The 19,171-nt window shown below is 47.9% G+C and overlaps 1 protein-coding gene across 26 annotated transcripts in view; it reads left to right on the top strand.

The window, feature by feature from the left end:
- The window catches only part of Clec16a (C-type lectin domain containing 16A), a 195,747-nt gene that overhangs the window by 66,801 nt on the left and 109,775 nt on the right, over positions 1-19,171 (top strand). For all 26 annotated transcript variants that reach the window (NM_001398551.1, XM_087570106.1, XM_087570110.1 and 23 more), the window contains exons 12-15: positions 2,306-2,406; positions 14,411-14,533; positions 18,232-18,341; positions 18,838-18,882. In NM_001398551.1, coding sequence (NP_001385480.1) covers positions 2,306-2,406; positions 14,411-14,533; positions 18,232-18,341; positions 18,838-18,882 — 379 coding nt within the window. The remainder of the gene's footprint in view (positions 1-2,305; positions 2,407-14,410; positions 14,534-18,231; positions 18,342-18,837; positions 18,883-19,171) is intronic.

The raw sequence follows: 19,171 nt of genomic DNA, 5'->3' as shown, positions 1-19,171 counted from the left end.
GTGTAGCTTTGTGAAATGGAGGAGAGCATTTTGTCTGATTGGGACTGAATGACTTCTTTTTCCTGCATTTTAGGGAACAGGGGTTTCTAAGAGTTGATTGGGTTCTTTTTAAACCTTGGATGACTTAACTGGTAACTGTGACCACATAGCTTTCTAATTAGCAGACAATGACTCAAGTGGCTGAAGCTGGAATCCTACAGGTTTTCTGTGTGTCCCTGAGCCTGAGGCAGCATTCCTAACACCCACTTCTCAGCCTGAGAGCAAAGGAAAATGGCCATCTGTTTCCTAGAGCATCAGCTGAATCTTGATGTCTATTCCACCACAGAGAGAACTGGAACTGCTGGGGTTTCCCTTGTACAGAGTTTAGCCTACACTCGGGGTCTGGTTAGACCCAAAATAAAGTACAAAGATGCCCCCCCCCCAAATTTGTTGTTTTGTTTCGGGACTAGCTTAGTAAGTAGTTTTCTCTGGCTGGCCAGGAACCCCCAGAGTTCACTTGTCTTTGTCTCCTAAATGCAGGGATTAAAGATGTGCACCCTGCTCAGCAATCCTTAAAAGATAAATAAATGATGCACCTCCAGAAAAATGTGAAAACTCTTTAGGAGTACAAAAAAGAAAAGTCAGTGCTCCCAGATGTTCCGACTTCAGTGTCTCTTACCAACTTTTCACCCCTTGTCCCTAGTTCATTCCTGTCTTGTTTTATTTCTCCCTTTTGTTATCTAGTACTAACCTCCGTGTCTTTTTCACATCACAATCCTGTTAGTAAGTGGATGCTTCGTGGCTTCATAATCCTTCATCTCATGCGTAAAAGACAGCTCACCCACTAGCCTCCCTTGGTTATTGTACTTGGTCATGCGTACTATTTCCAAGTGCAAATGCAATCCAAATTGCAGCCAGCTAACTTAGAGAAATGTTTTACACTTTACCCCAGTCTCAGATTTGGCATAGTTATTGCCAGAAGCTTATAGAGCCCAAGTCTGCACATAGCAGAGCTGTGGACATGATTACATGGAGGAGCCACCTCCGCAGGGACCCTCTTAAGGGCACTGTCCCCTTAAGGTTTTCCTTTTAAGTTTTGTGTATCTAGCATTTATGTGAAACATGACAAATACATTTTTACTACTTCTTTATTTTCATTTTTCAGCTTAATATTCTGTGTTGATGCATTATGTAGCTGGGGACTCAGAGTGAGGAGGTAGGAATGTAACTCAGTAGCAGAACATTTGCCTACCATGCTCAAGGCCCTCCACTTCCATCTCCAGATCTGCCTCATCAAAAGCCTAAAATTCTCAAGATGATATGGAAGATTCTGCAGCAAATGGTCTCCTCTGAACAGTCCTATTTTCTATTTTCAGTCCTCATAGATAGTCCATACTGCTAATGCCCACGTGTCCTTCCCGGTGTGAATACAGCCTCGATCGCTCTCTGCAGAACTTGGCTTTCTTCACCTCAGCCTGGCATTCAGTGGCGCGGCCTCAGATGGGAGCGCGGCCTCCTGCCCCCAGGCCCGCCCTGTGCTACTGTGTTTACTGTTACTGAAGTCTTGTCAGGCTAGGCCCTACCTTGGGAAGGGTGGCATTTGGGCGGCATTGTATTTTCCAGGTTGTGGCTACTTTTTATATCAAAGAGTGAGAGACCTCACCATCAGTTCTTCTAGTCAAGGAGTATTAGCCCAAGAGGTTGCTAAGCCAGGACACAGTCAGAATTAATTCACGGAGAAGTGTCCTTGAAATAGCAAGTATAGTAATCGAGTGCAGGGCATGGCCCTATGCTGAGGCCCTCCAGTCAGCCTCCTGGGCTGTAGCACTTCTGAGCAGTTAAGGAACTCACCAGGGGGTTTGTAGCAGGAAAAAGCAAACTGGCATTTGAACCCAGGAAGTGTGACTCTAGCTGTACCTTTAAATGTTTCTAATGGTGCCTTGCCCCATGGTATAGGTCTGTTATACTGGTCCTCTTCTTATCTTGATTCCTCCCACCCTTCTTTAAAGTAATGATGCATGCCTGTGCTGTCTGCCAGCTGGCATGGGAGTACCTGCCGTCTCAGAGTCACCGTGACTGTTAAGTGTCTGAGTGGTCTATCCTTGGTCAGCCCCCAACTCTGCCCCCATAGCATCTTTCCAAGGTCAGAGTCCATCTCTCATTTGTATGGATGTGTTCCCAATGCCTGATTCTGGACCAGGCATACTCTGCATTTACCACAAGCTAGTGGCCTTAGACCATGAGAAGCAAAGACAGCTGATGTTGTCAGGTGAGAGAGGGAAATGCACACTGTGCCAGAGGCTCACAGAGCTTTCCTCTTGTGCAGACCCTTCCTGGATATGGTGTACCATGCCCTGGACAGCCCTGACGATGATTATCATGCCCTCTTCGTGCTCTGCCTCCTCTATGCCATGTCTCATAACAAAGGTATGTATGCTTCTTCTCACCTGCCTGGTGTTTGTGACCATGATGTGCTCTGTAGCAACCTTCCTCTTCATTGCTGCGGAGGGAGGAGGGACTTTAGAACGGAGTTTCCCCCCTGGTCTCTGAGGCTGACTCCTGCACTGCTCTCCTTTAGTCTCATTTCACTTCTCAGGTGTTTTCTGCAGACTGAAGCCACAAGCATTGGTGACTCAGGCCTGGTCAGGAAAAGTCAAGCGTGGCTGTCTAACCCAGTGAGGCGGCTTCCCCACTGTGGCTTTCTACAGACCCCTCTCTGCTTTACAACTAACCTAACCAACGACCACTTTCCTGACATCAGAGACAAACCAGTCAAATTGGAACCTTGGGTTTGCTATTTATAATACTTGATATTCTTGCCGTGGGCTCAGTGCTAAAATAGGCCTGTGTGGAAGCCTAGGTTTCCTTTCTGAAGAGAGCTGTGGTTCTCCAGCTTCCTTGTTCAGGCTGTGTGGCCAGGCCCCAGTTCCAATGGAGCTGACCGTTTACTGGCATGTACCAATCCCTCCCTCAGTGCCCAGTGCTGGAAGCTGATTCTAGTGTTGGCCCATCTTGCTCCCCACAGCCAAGTTTGGAGACTTTCCTCAAGAATATTCACAAGAACTAGAGTTGGCATAGATTGACACACATTGTCAAATAGCCTTCCAGGAAATTTATATTGGGAGTAGATAGAAGTGATGCTACTAAGAAGACAGCCTATGGCTGGAGCAGAACTGAATGTCCTTTTATTTATTCCTAAATCATTAGTCTTCAACATTAAGCCAGTCAGCAAGAACACCTAATGGCAAATGCCTCCCCGCTGCTGTGTCTCCAGCCTTCCTGTTGAAGGCAACTTCTCGGTCAGTTTCTCACACGTCCTCTATGAACTCAGTTAAGAGGACAGCCAACTGCACCATGGCTCCTATGTTGTCTGTATGGCCAGCTGCTGGGCCTACTCTTCTCTTGCCTTCAGGGTTAACACAGTGTTTGACATCTGTATGGAAATGCCTGTTGGGTGTCTGGGTGATACTTGTTCTGCATCTCCTTAGTAAATAGCACTAGGGTAAAGCACAAGGTTGCTGCTTTGTTGTCCAATGTCCATATCCCTCCCCCGCTTACAACTGTTCTTTGCAGTTCAGGAATCTTTAGCTTCTCCTTTAACCTCTACCCTTTTGTCCCTGTTCTGTGGAGTATCTAGAAAGGACCTGCTTTTCCACCTTGATTTGATTTCAAGGATTCCCTTCTCAGACCTTTAGCTGGAGGGTTTTCACCCTCAGGTACAGCAACAGACATCTGGTAGAGGTGAGCTTGAGGCAACTCTCCTCCATCATCTGTGGCCAAGCAGTGGAAACTGCCTCTCTTCCATGGAGGTGGAAAGGAGAGCCTATAAGAAGGCCTGGGGCACCTCACAGGAGCCTAGAGACTGATGAAAGAACCAGGGAAGGACCAGAAAGGACTGCTAGAGACCTCAGCAATGAATACTCATGAGCCTTCCCATGTGGTCCTAGTCAGTCCCAAGATGGTTAATGTTGGCTGGGGTGGGATCATAGCACACTCGATCCTGAGCTCAGCCCTGTGTCTGGGACTCTCCTTCAGAAGTGCAGTAGCCGCCACCACAGTGTGGACATGGCACCTGTACCCAGAGAGCCTTGCTTTCTTATGCAGTTGTGCTCTCTCTGGATGTTCTCTCTTCTCCAAGTCACTGCCTGTGCTTCCCTCTCAGCGTTCCACTAGAAATCACCTTCTCCAAAGCTGTCTCCAGTTCTCCCGGGTAACTCTGGGTTGGTTCTACCTGCTGTGAAATTTTGTGCACATTGCTGGATATGACCTGCTAAGTTTTTTTTTTTCTTAAGGTTGTTTTGTTTGTTTTGGTTTTTGAGGCAAGGTCTCATGCATCCCAGGCTAATCTGGGATCCACTCTGTAGCTGGGGATGAGCTGATTCTCCTGCCTCTCAGGGCTGCGATTAGGTGTGCACCATCATTCCTTCCTTTGACAGTGCTAAACCAGGTCTGAGCTGGGGTAATGCTCCACCAGCCGAGCTGGAGCCGCAGTCCCCACTGAGAAGGACGTTTGTATCTGCGTTCATAAGTGATGCTGCTGTCCGGACGCACTGCACTTATGTACTTAGTTTTTGAGGAAACTGTATTATTGCCGGGTGGTGCTGATGCACACCTTAAACCCAGCCTCAGGAGCAAAGGTAGGCAACAGAGTCAGAGACAGCTCCTGCTCCCACTGTTAGGAGCCCCACAGGAAGACCAAGCTACACAACTGTAACGTACCCAGAGGGCCGAGGGCAGTGCCATGCAGGCTCCCTGGTTAGTGGTTCATTCTCTGAGCTCCTATGGACCCAGGTTAGTTGATTCTGTGGGTTTTCTTATGGTGTCCTTGACCTTTCTGACTCCTACAATCCCTCCTCCCCTCTTCCGCATAATCCCCCGAGCTCTACCTAATATTTAGCTGTGGGTCTCTGCATCTGTTTCCATCAATTGCTGGGTAAAGCCTCTCTGATGATAATTGGGCTAGATGCCAATCTACGAGTATAGCAGAATATTATTAGAAACCATTTCATGGACTTTGTTTCTTCTGTTCATTTGCTTGTTTACCAGTCCTGTTTGGGTCTATCCTAGGTTTCTAGGCTATTCATTCAGCCTCTGGGATCTGGCTCTCCAGGCGGTGTCAGAGGTGGGCTTCCTCTTGTGACATGGGTATCAAGCTGGACCAGTTATTGGCTGGCCACCCCACCCCCCAACTTCTGGGCCACCTTTACCCCAGCACTTGCAGTTCGAAGGTTTTATGGCTGAGTTGGTGACCCAATCCCTCTACTGGAAGTCTTGCCTGGTTACAAGAGATGGCCAGTTTAGGCTCTGTGTCCCCCCATTGCTAAGAGTCTTAGCTGGGACCACCCTCATAGATTCTGGGAGTTTCCTTTGCATTGGTTTCTAGCTTGTCCCAGGAATGCCCCTGGTCCCAGGGCCTTACATTCCAAATACTGGGATTGCAGGAGAGCTCCAGCACACTCGACTAAAGGAAAGTTGTAACCACTGAGTTTCTTGTGGCAATGTTAGAATTTCCCTCTTGCGTGAGCTTTGCTGATTCACATCTGTCAAGGCATTTGGTCATTTCATCTAACCTGTCAGATGTGTTATTACAGTATGTCCAGGGCTCTCTTCTGTCATCTTGCGTTGTCTAGAAGATCTGAGACTGGGCTCTGTCTAGTTTGTGATATTGATAATTTGGGATCATCTCATCTTTTTCTGATCACTTTGCCTAGAGGATTATCAGTTTTACTGACATTCTTGATGGATTTCCTGTTTCACTGATTTCTATTCTTAAATTTATTTCATATATTCTGCTGCTTCCTACAGATTTACTTTCTTTCTGTGGTTTCTTAAAAGTTTAGATTATTGTGTGTGTGTGTGTGTGTGTGTGTGTGTGTGTGTGTGTGTGTGTGTGAAAGAGAGAGAGAGAGAGAGAGAGAGAGAGAGAGAGAGAGAGAGAGAGAGACTGACTGACTCATCATTGTTTCCAGAACATTGTAGCCAGACCAGACTTTTGGCTACCTTATAGGTTCCACCCTTCTCCACCTAATCCCTCCCAACCCTCCAACACTAGGTAGAAGAGAAGGAAGGCTAGAGAGGAAGGGTGTTACTATCATTAGGCTGTCTCCTGCTGATTAGGAGCACTGAGTTCTTTGGGGCAGTTTTGAGATTCATCATCAGGACATCTCCAACCAACAAATGCCAGCAGCCAGCAGAAGGAGGAGCAGCAGCAGCCGAAGCCCCTCTCGGAACTCTAGCGTTTTTATACTCTCAAGAGCCCCCAGAGTTCCAAACGTCACATGCTTGCAGATCATCAGGCATGCATGTGGTGCATATAGGCAAAACATTCATAGATATAAAGTAAAAAAAGTAAATTCCAAAACATTTTAAAGAAGTTCACAAACAGTTTTCTCAGTGTTACTAAAACCAGCATGTTAAAGAACATGTGTTTAGCCTGGAGTTGACTTGTTGTTGTGTGTACTTATTCTGGGGAGACCCTTAGCATCCCTGTTGGAAAACCACACAGGAGCCTCCCTGCAGGAGTCAGGAATGACTTCTGGACTGTTCTTAGACCATGTGTTTGAGGAAGAAGTACTCAAAACGAAAGTTGGCAAAGGATGGAGCCACAGGGTGCACAGTGCCGGGAATACATCTGCCAGTGCTCATATATACTAGGGCGGGAAGGTGATTCAAGAAGCCAGCAGGCTGGAGTCATCCTAGGAGGAAGTACAGTGGCCCAAGAGCTCTGTTCTTGTGAGCCATGGTAGCTATAGAGCCAGTTGAGCCTGGAAGTTTCATACCTACTTTGCATCCCTCAAGATGGACTCTAGTAGTCCAATCAGAAGACATAAGCCATGCGGGATGTGGACAATGTGAGTAAGGATTGAGGAAGCCTAGCACATGCCCTGTGCAGGGTACTGCTGAATGAACTGGGACCATTCTGGCCAGTCATATCCAAGTGAACAAGAAGAGAAATCAAGGCAATGGGAAAGGGAAGCAGGAAATGAGAGAGCAGAGTGGAGGTAAAGCCAGGTCCCTGTCAGAGCAGCCAGGGAATGCTTCTCCAAAGGACAGAACAACTTATAACAGAACTGGAAGAGTACCACGGAGTTAGCTCTGTAAGGATGAAGCAGACCGCTCCAGACAAAGGGCCTGCATAGGGAAGTACAGACATACTGTATAGGCCCAGTGAGACTGGCCAGGGAGGCATGTGAAGAGATTCGGGTTTATGCCAAGTATAGTAGGAAAATCCTAGAGAACTTAAAAGCAGGAAAACGCCCTCAGAGAGGCTGGAGAGATGGCTTGGCAGTTAAGAGCACTGACTGCTCTTCAAGAGGACCCAGGTTTGATTCCCAGCACCCACATGGTGGCTTACAACCATCAGTTAACTATGTATATGGTGCACAGACATATATGCAGGCAAGGTACATGTGCATATAAAATAAATAATGTAAAGGATAAGGAGGGGCTGGAGAGATGGCTCAGTGGTTAAGAGCACTGACTGCTCTTCCAGAGGTCCTGAGTTCAATTCCCAGCAACCACATGGTGGCTCACAACCATCCGTAATGAGATCTGATGCCCTCTTCTGGTGTGTCTGAAGACAGCTAGAGTGTACTCACATAAAATAAATAATTCTAATAAATACATAAATAAGGAAGGAAGGAAATTTTTTTAAAAGATAAGAAAAAAGGGAGGAGACTATCCTCAGATCCAGTTTCCAGAGGAGCCTCCAGCTCTGGGTTTCAGCTTGGGGGAGTGAGCTGCTGGAGCGAAGCTGCACATGTCTTGAGGAAGCAAGCAGTGGAGTGGTGTGGGCTATGGAGGTGGAAGGTCTGTGACAGACTTGGAAATCAGCAGGCTATGCAGGTAGGATAGACCTCGAACTGAGTGGGAAGGGTGAGGTCCAGCAAGAGAACAGGTCAGTGGGGACCCTACAACTGCTCAAGGGCCTTGTGCTAATGTGACAGGAGTGGCCACAGCTGAGGACCAAGCCTTCCTCCTGATGTGGATGGGAACAATCTGGGTGGTGACCAAATTCCTGACTCAAGTTTCTCTGTGACAAATAGTGTTTAGAGCTAGTAAAATTGGGCCATTTAAACAGGCAAATTAAAGAAAATGTTAAAAAAACAAAAACAAAAACAAAACTCAAGTTTGACAGCCAGAGACCCTGACACCCTGGGGAAGCTGCTGGTGGAGGGGCTGCTACACATGGTGTGCCAGCCTGGCCCCTGGGCACAGGGGCTGCCTTGAGTGACTTCGAGTGGTGGCTGTTTAGCTGGCTGGCTTTCTGGTTAGCTACATTTGATTCCAGCTTCTCTTTCCCATGCCCTTCCCCTGAAGCAGTCCCCAAATAAGATATTCTTTTCTCAGTAGATATTTCCCCCTTAGAAAACAATTTCAGCCTGAAAGCCTTGTTAATAGAAACCAAATGTGAGCTCAAGCCTTCCCGTAAATCTTAGTAGATGAGATCTGCTCTGAAACGAAGGCCCCACAGTGGGAAGGGTTGCCTGACTAAGGAAGGCGGTAGCATGATTCAGCTGGGCCACATAATAAATTCTGGTTAGTATCTGTAATAGAAAATGCAAGTCTGAGTAGAGACTGCGTATTGGGCGGCTCTGTAGTCCTAGTCTCTCCATTTCACTCCCTGTCCAATCCCGCCCCCACTGTTTACCTAGGAGGCACTTTGGGCTTTGGAATTTGTTTTGTTTTGCTAAGAAGTTCCTGGAACACCACCAAGAGGTATAGAAAAGCTGAAAAGTGGGTGACAAGATTCTGGGGATGAGAGCTGGCAGACACTACTTTGCAGATTGCAGCTGATGCAAGCTGAGAATGGGAAATACATTCCAGACTGACTTACAGTCCGCATAGCTCTCAGAACTGTTGGTCTAGAGATCGCCAGTGCTGCCAGTGCCTATGAGGCTACAGCTAGAATAACCTGAGGTCACAAGCAACAGAAAACTGAGTCGACATGTTTTCTTTCCTGTTCATGTCTACTCCTCGATCAGGTCTCCATCTGCTTCCTTTGCCAAAGGTGTCTCTTCCACCCCTGACCTGTGTGTGCACGGCAGCTAAGAAGAATCTAGAAGTCCAAGCTAGGAGGGAAGCCTGACTACAGTGTGGAGCCATGCCTTTCCTATCTCTTCTGGGTTCTTTGGATTTGTTAATTGAAAGTGACAATCTCTATACCTCTCTCCATCCTGATCGTTGGCAGGAAAGGAATGAGGGCGCACACGGCCGGCTGGGAGGCAGATCTCAGATCTCAGTGAGTCCTGTGCTGCATATAAAGGTCTCTGTGGAAGTTTTCTTGAGGCACTCGAGACTTGAGGCAACAGGCAAAACCTTATTTCAGAGGCTTATCTCAGACAGAGGGAAATGACTGGAAAGAGGCTGTCGCTCATTTGCCACCAAGCCTGCCTTTCTGTAACTGAAAACCATACCACATGTACGGATCATACCTGTGTGCCTTCTCACATTTTATATGCATGCCCTGTCATGTTTGGGCAATGACAAGAGTCGGGAAAGTGAAGGTTTGACTTTGGGTCATGTTTTAGAAGGGTGGTAGTCTGTCGGGGCTGAAGCATGAGACAGATTATTGTATCATGTCCTCAGTCAGAAAGCAGAGCGATATACTTGAAGTGGGTCGTCCCTCCTCTGCTAAACCTCTATGGAAATGCCCTCCCAGACATGCCTGTCTGTGTCTCCTCTGTCATTCCAGACGTAGTCAAGTGGCATGCGAAGGTTAAACCATCATGGACCTTGTTCCTTCAGCACCATCAGACAGTTTCTTTTAGTCAGGTAGTTCAAAATCCCAAATGAAATGCTTCCCCGCACACTGCTTCCCAAGGCTGTTCACAGTCATGATGCACTGCTTGTCACAGAGAACAAGACCGGATCCAGCCAGGCCTCCTGTCTCCTGGCCTGTGTTGAACTGTCCAGCTCAACTGACTGACTGCTCAGGATCTCCTTTCCACAGCTGCTTGTGTGGTAACCTTTCTCCTGTTCAAATTGGAGCACTCTTTTGTTTCTTTGGTTATTGTTGATTTGTTTTTGTTTTTGTTTTACTTGTTTGTTTTTTTGGTTTAGTTTTGCTTTATTTTGTTTACAGTGGGCCAGAGTTGATTTCAAATAATTAACTAACTAAAGTCTGGCGAGACAGTTTATCAAGTAAAGGTGCACTTGCTGCCCAGCTTAGCCACCCATGTTTGATCCCTGGGCCCCACACGGTAGACAGAGAGAGCCAACTTTCATCAGTTGTCCTCTGGCCACTACACTTACGCCACCATAAGTAGATATAATTAAAATCTTTAAATAATAAAATGAGTTAATTCAGTGAGTGGGTTGCCCATATCTATAATCCCTACCATTTTCAGGAAGGTGGAGAGCCGTTGGTCAGTCTGAGGCTACGTGTGAGACCTTCTTCAAAAATAAAAAAGTACCTCCATTAAGATCTGATCCAGTGGCCTTTGAATTGAGAGTAATAGCAAGACACACATACTTTGGGGCAGGTAGAGGGAAAAATGGACGAGCAGGATCTCATAATATGGGCAGAAAAGCAGAAAATGGAGTTGGCTCTGGGCTTTTTCCTACCTCTGCGGTCTTAGCAGGCTTCTTCTTTGAGCTCACTTTATGTAGACTTATTTTATTCATCTCTTTTTCCTAGGCTCGGGGGTGGAACCAGGGCCTTGCAGGTGCTAGGAAGAACCTTCACAGGAACTGTACCCTTCCTCTAGAAATACCTTGTCTGTATAGAACCTAAGCTTTTCGATTGGTTAGTTGTTTGGAGTTAGGTCTTGGCATATGATGAAACCTTCTTGAGAAGCACTTGATTGGTGTTTGAGGGCTCTAACTGCTTTCAGGGTGGTGGCAATGTGTGGTGTTGTGTATTGCTACACACACCTTGACAACTGGGGCCCAGGCAGAGGGGTGGATTCAAAGGAACAGAGGAGGTCTTAGAGGCTGCAGGAGAGACAGCAAGGTACCTGACACTGAAGGAACTTAGTGAAAAGAACCAAGATCTTATGAGGTTTTAGTGCTACCAGGGTAGAAAACAGAGCAGAACCTACTCTACTGTCTTTCCTTGCGGCCTGTGCTTTGCATTCAGATCTGGGAGTAGAACCAGACATGGAACTCACCTTGATTGGCTTGGAAGATGAAGGCGAGCTACCCAGAGCTAGCCAGAACACAATGAAGGCTACTACTTCTTCCTACTCCACTGGCTTCCCGCCGACCTCTGTGAAGGGCCCTACCTCAGCCCTCCCCAGATGTGTGTAGACTATAATTTTGGGGTGGAGTTTTTATCTGTTCCCATTCTGCTTCTCAAATAATGGACACAAAGGTCTCGTGAGTTTATTAGCAAACTGCAAGCTGGGGTGAGCAGGTTCTAAGCCACGCTAACCCTCTAAGCTATCGTATCTCACAGCCACGCGCCCTTCACCTTCAGTCTGAGTCTCTCCGTGGCTTACTCTGCTCCATGTGCGTCTTCCCGGCCAGTGTCTTGGTGATCTGCTCTTCATGCTCATCAGGATTCCCCCGGGACCTCTCCACATGGTCATCTCTTTTCTTCTTCCACGTGATCCTCTCTTCCTTTCTTTCTACCTGGGACCCCCTGACTTAGAAAGGAAGTGCTGCCCTATTATATTTTTTGCCCAGCCATAGGCTGGTCAGCTCTTTATTAACCAATCAGAGATAATTGGGGCACATTCTTTACACAACATTGATACAGGAGATGCTCAATGATCAGTGCACAAGACCACCCCCACAGCTGTGCCTCAAAGTTGACCTTCAGAAACATGAAGCAACAGAAGTTCAAAAGCTTCACCAGAAAAGTTCCGTCTTTGGTCTCCTGCAGCCTGACTTTCACTTTTCTTGAGTTTCTTGATTTTCTTCTACTTCTTCATCTCCCCTTTTGCAACCCGCACTAAACAGAAGCATATTACCCAGGATGCAACCACAGATTCCCGTAGGTACCCAGTAAGAGGTGACAGTGACTAACTACCCAGTGACAACAATCCCAGGCCTCCCCGTGTGGGTGGTCCCACCACCCCTCCCTAACTGGATCTCAGCCACCTTTGGAGTTATCTCCAAAAAAGAACTGAGTAAGCACAGAATCACTCTGAGCCTTAACTTCCTCACCAAAGGCATGTGGCCCAGAGTGCGGGGTTCAGGACTCTGGGAGCCTGGCAGATGGTCAAGAAAGAACACAATGAAAGTCTAAGGAAGGCTAGAGCAGTCCTAAGAAAGGGCCTCCCTATGAAACTCTAGGGGAATCTACCCCTGGCCTCTCACTGTCCTCTGTAATGGAGAAGCTGACTGCATAGTGAAAGTGTAGGTACCCTCGGGAGGAAGAGCAGCAGCTAGGGAGAGAGCTGTTGCCCAGAGCCACAGAGCAGCAGTCCTGCCCTGTGTCCACCCCTCATACTGGAAGGAAAGAGAAATGTGGGGACGAGATTGGCACCTCAAGGGGAGTGAAGGCCAAAAAGATTGGGTTGTGATTTGTGCCCTAGGAACCAGAGATCTTCCAAGTCAGACGCTTGGCATCAAGCTGCAGAACCCACAAGTTGAGCCTCAAAGCTGTACTGTGGGTGTGAGAGAGCCCTACACAACACCAGCCCTCAGGCCTTTCTTCTTAAGTCATTTCATAAAGCAGAAGACTGCTTTACAGCACCAGTACTGTGCACAAAGCAGGTTTCTCTGGGAACCCAGCAGTGCCACCACCACTGTCTTACCAAGGTTCTAGATGAAACTCATGGGTTCTGAGAAGTGCCACTTCCCCAACTGAAATAACAGGAAAAGCTATGCTTCAGGCATAAACAATCCACAGGGGTCTCGGCACCTAGGTCAAGCACTGTGTTTATTTCTGCAGTATTTCTCAAGCACCATGTCAGAGGGGAGGACAGGAGTTTGCAAAGGCCTGCCTCTCAGGCCATCATTGTTGAAGCCTTGGCAGGTCTTCCTGACATCCCAGCTCCTGGTACCTCTTCAGGAAAAATACTATCATGGCCTGAGTACAGACATGCCCATTCCTACCCTCCACCCCACTCTCTCTTTTGTCTTTTATTACATACTATTCATTTCCCCTGGTGGGGGAGGGGGAGATATTTCTTTGTTTCTTGGCAATAGATATGATTTATGAGTTTTACTTTTTGTACATCTGCCTGGGCCAAAGATTTCATTCAGCACCTCTTTGCTGTTCTACTCGTCAGGAGCGGGGCTGGCATCTGCCCCACTCAGCTCAGAGCCTGCAGCTAACGTGTTGGGCATCCCACTTAGCTGTTTCATTCATTAGTGGGAACTTAAAGCTATGGTCACTGGGCCTTGTATGTCTCATCTCTATTCCTGGGGTCTGTGTCTGCATGGAGTATAAAGGGCTGCCCTTACATGCACACAGACTCACAGAGAATGGCAATGAGTGGCTCTGGTGAAAGCTGTTCCTTTTCTACTTCTGCCTCATCTGTCAACGGTGCCACCATTGGGTCCAGGGGTATCCTCCTCACTGCCAAGGGCGAGTAGGCAGTCAACAGTGAGTCCAGTCAACAGTCATTGGCTAGAATGTGAGAACACATTCCATCTGGCTTTCATAGTTACTGTTAATTTTCGCACCAAGTTGATGTCCTGTTCACAAATAGCAATAGAAAGTAAATGTTTTGAATAGTGTATGTGTGTGTGTATTGTGTGTGTGTGTGTGTGTGTGTGTGTGCATGCACATGTGTGTATTTATGTGGGTTGAAGAGTGTGTGTGTGTGAGTGTGTGTATTCATGTGTTCATGTAGGTTTAGGTATGTGTGCATGTGCATGTGCCTGGAGGCCAGAAGCAAACCTTGGGTGTTCCATGGTACCATTCCCCTTATTTTTTGTGATGAGGTCTCACTGGCCTAGAGCTCACTGACTGGGCTAAGCGAGCCAGGATCTTCTCAGTGCAGAATTGCAGTATGTGCCACATATTGTACATGGCATCTGGGGATTGAACTTGGGCCCCAATACTTGTGCAGCAAGCATTTTACCAGCAGAAGCATCTCCTTACCCTCAAAAAATGTATGTTGTGATATATTTATGCATGTTCAGTGTACATGGAAGCTAGACAGAAAATGTATGTTGTGATATATTTATGCATGTTCAGTGTACATGGAACCTAGACAGAAAATATATGTTGTAATATATTTATGCATGTTCAGTGTACATGGAACCTAGACAGAAAATGTATGTTGTGATGTTATTTATGCATGTTCAGTGTACATGGAACCTAGACAGAAAATGTATGTTGTGATATTATTTATGCATGTTCAGTGTACATGGAACCTAGACAGAAGCTAAACCAAGGCAGTGACCAGGCCGACGTCTCTGAGAAGGAACGCGGTGGCTGCTGCTGCAGACTCCCCCTGCAAAGATCCTTTAGGAAGAAGATTCCCACTGAGCAGCTTTGCCAAGGGCCATTTTTCTTCTTTCTCCATTCCAGGCATGGATCCTGAAAAACTAAAACGAATCCAGCTCCCAGTGCCAAGTGAAGCTGAGAAAACCACCTACAACCATCTGCTGGCAGAGAGACTCATCAGGATCATGAACAATGCTGCCCAACCAGGTAGCCCTATCTTGGGGTATTGCGGGAACAGAGTCCTAGCCAGGCACATGAGCCATAGGTTCTAGATCCGCTCTTTTTGAGAAGCTGGAGAACTCTCAGCCATTCCTTTTCCCTAGCCACCAACATCTGCCTTCTCTTGCAGGCAGGGCTCAGTCTCTGGAACTGTGTACACCCTCAGGTGTAATCACACCTCTCTTCTCCCTCTACACCAGCCTTTCTTTTCTGCTTTCATCATGGCTGAGACCCTCTTCTCTGGGGATTCTGAGGCCATATTGTGGGGATGAACTAAGCTGAGAGTCTGAATGAATCAACAGGTTTAAAGGTTGTGTGAGGATACACTCTTGTGCCCAGTGTCTCCAGTGGTTTGACCCAGCATCCATCATTGCCAGCCACTAAGGCAATGATAGCAGTGGGATGGAGCTGTGGGCATCGGCTTTCCCAGCTGGGGTAAGAGGGATTTTTACTCCAGGAGACATGTGACTAGAAACACTTTGAACTGAATGACTGAGAATGTTCTTAGCCTAGTGCTGAACACCTCAAGTTGCACAGGACCTCTACAGCTCAGTTCTCTGGCCTGGAATGTCAGCAGTTGTGTGGCTGCTCTGCAAAGACAAGAGAAAGATCACTAAAAATGAGTGAATGCGCGGGAGATAATCTGGTCTCCTGCTTCACCAGGGAAGAGAAGTATAGTTAAGAGCAGCTTAGTGTGGTGAGCTTCAACCAGGTCAGCTAGAATTGGTCAAGCACTGACTGGAGCAACGTGTGTGGCTATGCTAACAAGTGGGAGAGGGACCTGGAGAGCCAGGTCATTGGCCTCAGGGGGCAGTAGGTATCATAACAGCCATGGGATAGATGCTTTCAGATTGCATCCTACCAACTAGCCAAGGGCCACAGCTGATGGTCTTCAAAGTCCCAAAAGCTGAAGACTATGGAGATGGGGGTCTTGTGCTCGGAGAAAAGGTCAGGACAAGGCCAGCACTGGAGACCCACATGCATGGTCTGTAAAGGCCTAGAAGTGACAAAGAAAAGACACCTTAGGACCCTGAGCCAGGAGAAAAAGGACACAGGTTGTGACTCAAGACATTGGGTACTTGTTGGGTCAGTTATTGCTGAGAAATTTATTTAAAGGAGGCAGAGCCTTTTCCTGGGACTGGGGTCAGGGGCGAGTTTTGGGGGGCAGGGGAAACAGTTGGCGCCACAGAGGTCAGGGCATTGAGGGAACTGTGTTGTAGTCAACTCTGGCTGGAACTTGTGAAGGCAGGAACTTGGTGGCCAGCAGAGGGAATAGAACTGCACATACCTGTCCAGAGTGGAGAGGGATGGAAGGTCTGGAGTGGATGGGTGGGGTGCCTAAGTGAGGGGAACCAACCTTCCCTTGGCTTTTATCATGCTAAACAAGGCCTGCTTTGCATGTATATAACTTTGGCCTTTGTAAGCACAAATTTTCTTCTCATCCGTTTCAACCTCACCTATGGGCATTAGCCAAAGAGCTGTTGTCAGGGGTGTGTCCCTGGGGTGCCGCTGCTTGAGCTTTGGTATCTTAGACCTCAGGCACAACACCCAAAGGCACTCTGCTCCCTCATTCTCCCCTACACTAACACCTTTCCTTAGAAATAAAGTGCAAAGACCCGTGGGGCAGTTTGCTTAGGTTAGGCAGTGGGTATCTTCTCTAGGAGGAAAGAGATGGCTTCCAGTAGCAAATAGTTACCTTTCCAATCCAGAAAGTAGCATAGAATCCCCAACGCATTATTAAGCCAGTGCCCACCCCATCCCCTTCTGCCCTAACAGATTTTGTAAGTCGACCATTGTGTTTGTGTTTGTTTATCGTTTCTGCTTATGGAGTTGAAGCTAGTCTGGGTCGGGTTTCTGTTAACTGTGACCAAATTGTGATGAGCTTCATGCTGTACCAGCCAGCACTCAAACCTGGAGCCGGGTACTCTGTAAACCCCCAGGAGGAAATCTCTACAGGTACTCAGTGTGCTCAACCCCAAGGGAAGGAATTTGGAGCCCCTTTCTAGACACCTTCCGAAGACTGGTGATGTTGAAAGATCCTAGCTCCAGTCTCAGGATGGTGCGCCCCAGGAAACACCAATCCCGGACGAACCCCCAAATGAAAGATCCCCGAAGAGAGACCCTTTCTAAAGTCGCAGGAAATCGCGGACCCCAGACACAGAGAGACCATTTTGGATGTAATAAGCAAAAGCGAGGTTTATTACGGAGATCTATTACGGGGATCTCCAGGTCGACACGTATCCTGCGCAGGAGACAGAGGTGCAGACCCCGAAGCTCAAAAGTCAGGGGTTTATATAGGGAAGGCTAGGGGGTTTGGCACGGTTACACACAATTGGCTAATTTCTGGCGCGGCTATAAGTGATTGGCTCATTTAAACATGGCAGTGAGATTACAGCACAGCAGGAGAGTACGTATTGACTGGAGCGTACAGGATTTTAGAAGCTAGGGGCGTATCAGGGTTTGAAGGACATCTGGTTAAGGTGTGACTCTGAGTAAGCTGGGGGAGGTGCCCTTCTGCCAGATGGTTTGAGTCAGTCCTGATAACTCGGGCTGGTTCCTGCATTCCTTTTCTTTATCTTTATGGTCTGTTAGTCCTAGCGGCAGGGCGGGCTGCCTGGACTTGCTTTTCACAGTGTTTAGCCCTGAGTCTGAATTTTGAAACTTACTCTTTTAACTTCATATTTTTAAACCTTAAATCTGTATAATTTTCCTTTCAATGTCAGCAGGGGTGGGGAGTAGCTAGTGCTAGCTGTCATGCCCACTCATTCAGGCCCACAGTTGTTCTAATTCTCACACCCAGCACGTGGAGAGCCTGGGCCCTTCTGTCATACTATAGAATTGAGCAGCACAAGCTTCCTGGGCCCCTCTTATCTGGTGTCATCTGATCAGGAACAAGGGTGGGACACCTAGGGCTCACAGCCTGGGTACTGAATGAAAATTGAAATGAGAGGAAGATCTGATGACTCCTGAAGAGTACACTGCAGAAACAAGGGAGAAGTAGGCAGAGGGGAGAGGCCAGGCTGAGCATGGCCAGCAGACTGAAGTGGACCATGAGAGGAGAAAGGGAGAGGGAGAGAGAGGGAGGGAGAGGGAAGGGGAGGGAGAAGGAGAGAGAGAGGAAGAGGGAGAGGGAGAAGGAGAAGGAGAAGAATGGCCAACCAAACTGGGCAAGAGATGGGTGTAGCCAAATGGTGGAGTCATATAGGGATCAGGCTGCGGAAAGGGGAATAGAAGCCCAGCCCCTGGTGGGTAGAGTGGGAACTACTGAGTGACACTTGTCCTGAGTTTGAGACCTAGCAGGTGAGAAGGCCCAATTCTACTAAGTCACATGACCCACAGTGGGTCATGTAGAGCATGCTGGTCTATATCCATACCTGGAAGAGGGAAACATGCTGGACAGGCACAGCTGTAGCACAGTGTCCCTCCCTCCTTCTCCCACCTACCCTTGCTCACACAAAGGCACTTTACCCGTTAACCTTCTGGGAAGGGATTGGTATGTGTTGGCTCTCATCCCCACCTCCACCCCCACCTGTACTTCCCTCCCCCACCCGCAGAGTGAGAGTCCTTGGATAATAGGCCACCACCTATCAGGTGGTGGGTAACCTCAAAGAAGGAAAACAAGAGCGTGTGTTTGGAGTGCACACTGGGCTTTGTGGGTACTGGGCTGACTCCGCTGTGCTCTGCAGATGGCAGGATCCGGCTGGCTACACTGGAGCTGAGCTGCCTGCTCCTGAAGCAGCAAGTACTGACCAGCTCTGGCTGTGTCATCAAGGATGTGCATCTGGCCTGCCTGGAGGTGAGGCCATGCCTTCCCCTTCCCTTCCTGTACTGTTGTCCATCAGTTGAGGGCACCAGTCATGAGGCTGCTGACACTGCCTGTTCATGACACCCCTAGTCTAGCTCAGAGAAGCTAGGCCCCAGGCACCTGTGACCCCTTCCCCCAAGGTCCTGCTGAAGCACACTTGTCCGGAGGTGCCGCCCCATGCAGACCACTGGAACATCCCAGTTTCTTGCATCTAGTGGCTTATTTTGGAGATTACCCCTGGGAGTTTTCAAATGTTCCTTCTGTATGGCAAAGCTTTTATACACGTAGAAACATATATCTACCTACAGTGTGTGTTTGTGTGTGTGTGTGTGTATGTGTGCACATACATGCATGCACTGGTGAAAGAATTTTGTGTTAAGGAGGAGACATTATAGCTTTATTCTCTAACTGACTCCCCTGTTTAACTGAATCACCTACTGTTTCCCCTCAGATCTGCTTCCCTCACACTTTCCTTCTTCTTCAACAGGGTGCAAGAGAAGAGAGTGTCCACCTTGTACGTCATTTCTATAAGGTACTTGGCAGCACAGGTGGACAGTAGCAGGGGGTATCTCTCATGGAGTAGAGGGTGGTGGAGTCTGGTCTTGTAGGCAGTGGTGTGGGAGTAGATATATGCACACATGGTTAAGTATGTTGCTTTCGGTGGTGTGCATGCAGAGATGAGAGGAGGACCTTGAGGAGTTGGTACACTCCTTCCATCATAGAACATGGGATCAAACCTGGGTCATCAGGTTGCACCAAACGCAAGCTCACCTGCCGAGCCCCTTGGTTGGCCCTTTGAAAACTTTTCATGCTTATGAATA

Source organism: Rattus norvegicus, chromosome 10 (genome assembly GCF_021556685.1).
Source record: "Rattus norvegicus strain SHRSP/BbbUtx chromosome 10, alternate assembly SHRSP_T2T, whole genome shotgun sequence".
NCBI classification, from domain to species: Eukaryota; Metazoa; Chordata; class Mammalia; order Rodentia; family Muridae; genus Rattus; species Rattus norvegicus.
This window is presented reverse-complemented; position numbering and strand designations above follow the sequence as displayed.